Source organism: Anopheles cruzii, chromosome X (genome assembly GCF_943734635.1).
Source record: "Anopheles cruzii chromosome X, idAnoCruzAS_RS32_06, whole genome shotgun sequence".
NCBI lineage: Eukaryota > Metazoa > Arthropoda > Insecta > Diptera > Culicidae > Anopheles > Anopheles cruzii.
The window spans coordinates 11,478,036-11,485,779 of NC_069143.1; the positions used below are offsets into that span (position 1 = coordinate 11,478,036).

The window sequence follows — 7,744 nt, forward strand, 5'->3', positions numbered from 1 at the left end:
CAAAGCCGAACATACGGCGACCCGAAAGTTGATGCTATGCATTTAGCAGGAGCACCGTGTGGGGTGGCACCGACTATCCGGCAAACGAAACGTATCCCTGGGGAACGTCGCCTATAGTGCAGTTAATGCGATTGAAACGAACGTCAAAACCAGAATACGTGACGTGACGTTTCGTTCATTTCATTTCATTTTTAGCATAGCAACGGTTCGGCCGCATGTAACAAAAGCCTTCAAGGACACCCTGGAACCGCTGCGAGGTGGAATGTGCTATCAATGCGATACATCGTACACCGGCACCGCTTGATCAGTTGCATCTTCATAGGAAAAGTAAAGAGCTGGTCACAGTGCCGGGAGTCCACGGGCCGCAGCATCAGTAGTTGCTACGATATGGAACATCACCTTCATTCAGAGAGGGATACTTACACTTGCCATCCATTTCGCGCATTCTGAACGTACGTAGACCACGGACCAGCATAACCACCACCTAGGTTCTCAATTAGGTTAGCATAAAGCGCAGGATTGGTAGTGAGAGGGAGAAAAACGAAGAAACCGAACCGTAGGTCAAAGAAGCCGATCTAACGAGGACCAGTGTCCAGCAACCCTCAGCGCAGGACCCTCTGTACGACGAAGCTTCTCGGAGAGCTTCTCTTAGTTCTACTAAACTCCTTTTTTCGCGATATCTCTCATTCTTTCTTTCCCTCTCAATCTAGCTTACTCGATCCCTCTTCCTCTGTGTCTCCGTCTCTCATCCTCCAATTTATTTCCCTTTCTCTCGCTCTCTCTGTTTATCTACCTCTTCGAGGAACGGGTTGGGGCGCGCTTAAGTCGCGCACTTCCGCGCCTGTTGCCAAGTTCATGATCAGACCCTACGGCGAAGGGAGATAGATCAGAAATGAGGATATTTATTCGAGTTTCCTCTACGATGCTTCCAGACGACGCATCACACGCACTCGATATTGGAAAGGTGCGGCAGGATTGAGAGGGTGCAGCTGCAACGTTCGATGCTGCGTAAGTTCGATGACCGTTACAGGAAATAAACTACCATGATGAGTTGGTAGCTATAGGTGTGAGGATACTCCGGTGTCGTTTACAAGGCATAAGCTATTATTATCATTTGTTAAACGGACACAAGTCAAACGGGCAGACCCGCCAGTGCACCATCGAGAGTAGTGTTATGTTGCCTTATACCGAATAGTTTCAGGTAGCGCTTATACCGAATGGTGTGCTCATTAACTTGATTGAGAACCATGTTGCATTATCCACGGTCCATGGTCTAATGAAAAGTAAGTGAGTTTCATTTACAAATTTATGAATTCCTGTGGAAAAACAATTGTTTTTTTTTCACTTATATAACTTAGAATTTTACTGAACCTACACATTCGGATAAATAAATTGGTGAAATTCCCGAGGAAGAAGAAGATAATGTCCCACAACTGGGTACAGCGAACTACACAAGAAGAGAGCATCATCTGTTTCTAGTATGTTTTGCTAACATTACATTTGATCTATTTATTGGATTTGGAATACTAAAGCTATAACAATTAAAGACAGATAATAAACAAACTAACTGAAAAGTGTTCAGGGATGGGGCATTTAAAAATATTTGCGACATATCTTTATGATGGGAATGGAATATAACATTTTTTTCGTCTCTAAACACGGATAGTGCCTATGTGTATTACACATTTGAAAACTTTCCATAACTAGTACTAATCAATGAATCTAATTTAGTTACGTTGCATAGAAACGTTACGAAGAGAATTTTCTAAGCCCATGTATGGGAGTGGAGAAAACAAAAACAAAACAGATTACAAATAAATGATAAATTATTGGTACAACGGTCTTCAAATAGAGATTTAAACCATATAAAATTATATAATAATGTGTCACGTTGTATAGAAACATAACGGAGAATTACTCTTAAAGCAACTTTTATCAGAGCGAAAAACATGAGTACGAAATAAATCACAAATCAACGATAACCTGTCTGGACGACCTTCTTGATGGTCGAGATTTGAGATTTGGATTTTGGAGCAATGTACGAGCATCATACATTGCTTGAGAACTAAAATTAAGGGTAACAAAGCCCTCCTTCAATAAATACGGCCCAGCCGCTTCTTCTAAGAAATAAAACAAAACCTCCTTCAGTATTTCACTTTCCGCTTTCTTGAAGGAGAAAATTCTCTATGCCGGTGTCGGCGAGTTAGTGCTTCCGGTTGTATTTCCGGCTTGCCCTTGGCCGTCCATAGATTCAACCAAGGAGATCAGACGCTGGCGTGTTTTCTTGTCGCTACTGCATGCACACTGCACCAATCCTGTCAGATGCTTTGCCGAGTAACCGCGCGATTGTAGTAGCCACTGCTCCAGCAAATCCTTTGGCAGATAGTAGGCTTTCACGTACTGTTCTACGTAGGCTCTGTGGTCTGGGTGCTTACCGCCGGACACGATCTCTAGCAACGACCAAAAGTGCGTAAAATCTAGTTGCATCAGAGCCCGTCCACCTGCGGAGCACTTTTTTACATTCGAGAATCTGATGAAAAAGATAGTGGAAGAGAGTATAAAATTGAATGCAATCGGGTTATGTAGCACAGAGTCCTAATCTGTGGGGTTCGACAGAGAACGTCAGCTTACCCTTCGACGAGCAAATGCGACAGGACGTGTACAAAACTGTCCCAGAGTGAATCGCGAGGTAACAGCACTGGCGTCGCTTCGTCCTCCAATTTCATGGCAAAGTACTGTACACCCTGTGCGAATTGAATATGAAGAATGAAATGTATAAGACCCTTAAAAGCGCAGGCTAGAAAAAGCAAAGCAAAACAAACCCGATTGATGATGTCGATGTAGGCAGAGTGTTGAACGTTCACGTGATTCACATCCCACTTGACTTTCGCTATAGCCTGCAGGACACCCTGCAAATCAATTACACGAGCTGTCGAACACATGAAAATCGGTTTGCGCAGGTCATGCATGTAATCGCTGGTCCGGGAAATGTAGTCACGTACACAACTGGCGCTCCAACCATCCGTCGGTTGCGCGCTACCGTCACCAACCGATAACCCCAACAGACCACAAAGATAAGTCTCCATCTGACGGAATTGTCCAATGAGCGTGATGCAACTCTCGGTTGCAACGGTCCGCTTGTATAAGCCGTAAAGTGATTCCGGGTTGAGGAAATCCGACCGAACCATTTCATCCGCCAGCGGAGCACTGCGATTGTGACGCCGCAGTTTGGATAACAGCTCGAGCTCAATACGCTGCAACGACTGGCGCAACCGATCAGTGTAGAGATTGTCCCGTGGTACTGGTAGGTCGGCCGAAAAGAGCTCATGAACAGCATAGATATAATAATCGATCAGTTCAGTCATTGACCGTACTATGTGTGGGGCGATTGCGTGCAGTAGCTTGCAGAAGTACAGATATCGGCCTATGCAGCGAAGCACCGTGAGCGATGTGTTAACCACCACCGTGGGCGGCGCGGAACCCACTACATGAGCAGTGCCAACCGTGGTCGTAGGCGAATGGGGCGTTGGTAGCTCGTTGGTGTCGCTGCTATCCTCCGAAAAGTAGTACGATGACTCGTCCGCAATGCCCGCCAGAATGTCTTCTTCAAGCATGGTACAGTCGAACCCACCGTCGAATGGAGAACTTTTCTCAGTGAAGCGTAAAAAGTAACCACACGAGCCGTACAGGGAGCTTTCGTCCTGCGAGTGTAGCGACGAAGCACTGTCTGGAATCGTGTCCACTTCCAACCGTCCGGACTTCGCGGTTACCGCTCCCGGGCTACCCCGCATAACTGGTCGCTGATCCGCCCCCATACGGGTCGCATGACATAGAAGGGCATGCCGAAAGTTTCGATACTCCTGCAGCTGCGTCACATCATGGAAGCTGCCGATCGGCACCCACACCTCGTGGTCGAAAAATAGACAAATCTCCTCGAGGCATGCGGTGTGGTAGCGCTTGAAGAACTCGCTGCTCTGTGCATGTATCGCGGCGAGCAGTCTTTCCGAACCACTATCACAGAACTCAAGACCAACCTTTTTCAACCGTTGCACTATAGCCAGAATTTGCACAAACTGATCATACTTTAGCGCGTGCAATCGGCCCGTTCCGATATAGGTGCACACCTTCCCTTGAACGTCGTTCCACAAACGAAACTGCCCACTTTCCAGCTTTTGCCGGATGTATTCTTGTTGGAAGGCGAGCTCCGGTTCGCTAACTGCCGTTACAGCTGGTAGCTCTTTCTCGCACATACCACTATTCTGGTGCCAGCAGCGAATCTGATAGTAAGACACCAGTATTTTCCAGAATGCTCGACACAGTGCCGTCAGACAGTGCACCTGCTTGTCGACGGGCACGCATTCACAAAGCTGCTCGTATGTTAGCTTCTTGCTCTCCTCCACATTCACGTCCATGTGCTGACGCAACACGGTAAAGGCGGCCGTGTGCACTGAGGATACGAAGTTCATGTGCAGCTGGTCCATCGCGATCAGCTGCTTTCCGAGCAATGTGTAGGCTTCTTGCAGCTTTTGATAGCGCTTTGGCTCAAACTCCGAGGGCAGCTCGCTCAACACGCTCTCGAGTTGCAGCTCGGTCAACATTAACGTGTCCTGTAGTTTATGGGCCAGCGATTCGACGCACCGGTACTGGTGAAATCGTTGCGACAGGTTCTTATTTTCGAGTAGAATCGCAATGGCTCCGCCGTAGTCTGCATCTACCAGGCGCCGTTGCAATCGCTGGTCGATCGAGCGCATGCTGCGAAGGGCGTTTAACGTACGCAACAGGTTCACTAAAGTCTGGCGTTTCCGGTACGCTGCCAATATTTCGAGATTCGTCGTTGTAAGCAACATTTTCGATGTGTCGAGCTTCAGGCGTACCGCTCGACAAGTCACCGTCGTACTCTGGAGCATCCGCTCCGTGTCGCGTATCTGTCGGAACTCCTCGTCGCACGCAGCTCGCTGCTCCAAAATTAGCTGCAGCACCCTTTTCGAAATTACCCGGTGCTGGCGCTTCAATACACTCATTCGCTGCTCAACGCTTTGCTGATCGAGTAACTGTCCGTCCTCCGATAGCCTCCGAAGTTCGTGCAGTCCACTGTTTCTACCCGGCTCAAAGTAGATTGCCTCTGTAGATTCCAGAAGCTCTTGATCTGACAGCTTCTCTGGCAATCCAGAGTCTTGTTTGTCTCCAGCCAGGTCGTGTGCCCAACCATACACTTTAGAAGCATCCGTAGACATTGGCCCGGTTGTCAGCGTCGACCGCATCGCAGCCTGTTGTTCCCGCTGTTGATACGCGTAGTAATTGGTGAAGCCCATCTTAGGAATTTTCAACTCCTTCTGAGGCGGAACAGTAGACATTCGTCTTCGTTAGCACTAAAACTTAAAACGACCCGTATTTTGGAAAATGTTACCTTCTTGTTGATTAACTCCATCACCTTGTATTTGATTTCCTCCACTTTCTCCATGTTGGCTCACGATGGATCCTTGGTGACCGCAGGACAAATCAATAGGTAGAAATCCGGAAGATGTTGGTACGAGTGCAAAAATGTGTGCCTGTAACCATACTCCTTTACGCCTCCTCGGTCGTTATAGGTGAAATAATAACAGGTTGATGTCTACACGTCGTAACTGGCTGATTCAGCGGCGGACAGTTGGTCCTCTAGCCGCCCCCTGTGTGACACGACGGCCGCCCACGATCTCCTACTTTCTAAAAGGGCTCAAATACTGGTATATAATCGTCGAACTGTTGCCACCATATTTTTCGACCGCTCACCACCACCTTCGGTCAGTAAGAATTGTTTTCTCCTCATTGGCTCAATGCTCAATGTTGGTAGACACACTGCTCAACAATTAGAATGTCGCTTAGAGTAATACATTGTGACAAGCGTTGTTTTTACATTTCTGGCCTAAATGCATACAAAGCACTTTTTTGTGTTCGTTTACCACACTACCCATACGCCCCATATTCTCATTAGCTGATTTTCTACATACCAAGCCCTTCCTATAACATCACTTATTTTCCCACGGTTGCATATGAAAAGTTGAATCGTACGAGAAAGGAAGATTATAAAAATAATTATGAACTATGAAGAAATCACGTATTATAAAAGTATACAAACAAAGCGCTCCTATATTTTTTAAAAGTTCAACACATTTTTATTATCAGCACAGCCGTGAAAAAATCACCTGTACGTTCACCATGTTTCCAACACAACGCCAGAATGAAGTTTCGATGTAGAACCTTATACGAACGTCGAGTACAATGATTGCAATTGTCGCTGATTGGTTGAAAGAATAGCGACATTATAGAGGAGCGAATGTCATTAGAGAATTTCTAACTGTGGTGCCACACGGCACGAAACTGTTACGCGCAACATGTAACTTGGTGTCAAATCTGTTTCGTGCCGTGTGGCAGGTCTGAAATATAACAGCAACAGAAACAACTAGTAAGAGAAATGTCAAACTTGTTTACATTCGTGTTTTTGGCCCGAGAAAATAGAAATCGGAGAGGTAAGTTGATTTCTGAATAATCTTTTCGCTTTTTTTAGATATTGTTGCTGTACCAGCAAGATGGGATTGAACAAAGTGACAAAAGGCCAATCGTCCGGCACCAGGACCGCACATCCAGGATCATTGCTAGCCAAGAGATGAAGAGATGACCATTACGGCGAACAGGATTATGAAGGCGATAGATGTAGAGTTTACGAAAAAGCCACACTAATTAACGTTATTTCCCGAACATCCGGATTCATATTATACTGGGAGTGATCACGAAGAAATAAATGGTTGGTGCCATGCTTGGAATTATGCTGGTTTATTCTCTGCTAAGATTGTTTTGTACAGGAATCTGTAAGCTTGTGTTTCCAGCTATGCCTCGGGGAAGTCCCGGACGGCGTCTGGCGTGCAGCTTGTTACTCGTCGCAAAGGGATGGGCGACGCCGAGTCCGTCGGTGAATGGTTTGTAGGTAAAAACCGCAGGTAGGAGCGAGAGATGGTTCCATGGATAACATACGCGTCATTATTCATGCTGAAGTCGAAAGAAGCACTTGCTGTTGGTTTCAGTTTAGAGTTTCAGTTACTACGATTGTGGAACTTCATTCTCTTCGTCTCGCTACGTTAAAGGTTGGTGCTGTTGTTCTATAGTTAGGTAGTTCGGCAACAGTGTTTTAAAGTGAATTTGATTTAAAAATTATTGTTAGTAGAAATGGCACTGATTGTTAACGATCCGGAGTGGACTCATAATTTACGGATCATCATCAACAATGTGCAGAGGCGTCGAGATGAGCGGAGACGCGGTCGACGAACATGGTGGGTGCGACCAATCTTCTTTCATCGGAAAGAGGACGGCAACGTTCTGCTCCACCGCATACAACAAGAGCAGATCAACGACACAATAACCATCTTTTTTGCTCAGGTTTGCTATCCATTTTATTGCTGAAATGGAGATAAACTTATAGTTGAAATTCAAAATAACATCACAAATAAGAATCTTTGCTTGTTAACAAACCTCTGTTTTCGTCTGTTTGTAAACAAACCTCTGTTTTCGTCTGTTATGCGCCCTGTTGCAGAGTCTGCTGACCCACAACGCTTTTGACACCTACTGATCGCTTTACTGTCAAAATTGTCGCGGTAGGAGGCTGTTTTATCCGTTGTTTCGTGCCGTGTGGCACGGCACTCATAACAAACTATTCTGACGTGTACACAAAAAATTTCAATGACAGCTGTCACTTCACTCATCAAACAGTTGT

The 7,744-nt window shown here is 46.0% G+C and overlaps 1 protein-coding gene across 1 annotated transcript; it reads right to left on the bottom strand.

Moving 5' to 3' along the window:
* Positions 1-1,470: 1,470 nt before the first annotated feature.
* Positions 1,471-6,194, bottom strand: LOC128267104 (syndetin). The gene is made up of 5 exons (XM_053003929.1): positions 6,183-6,194; positions 5,408-6,008; positions 2,823-5,333; positions 2,632-2,744; positions 1,471-2,530 (listed from the first exon to the last, which is right to left on the bottom strand). The coding sequence occupies exons 2-5, from the start codon at positions 5,459-5,461 to the stop codon at positions 2,185-2,187; spliced, it is 3,024 nt and encodes a 1,007-aa protein (XP_052859889.1). The 5' UTR covers positions 5,462-6,008; positions 6,183-6,194; the 3' UTR covers positions 1,471-2,184.
* Positions 6,195-7,744: the final 1,550 nt, after the last annotated feature.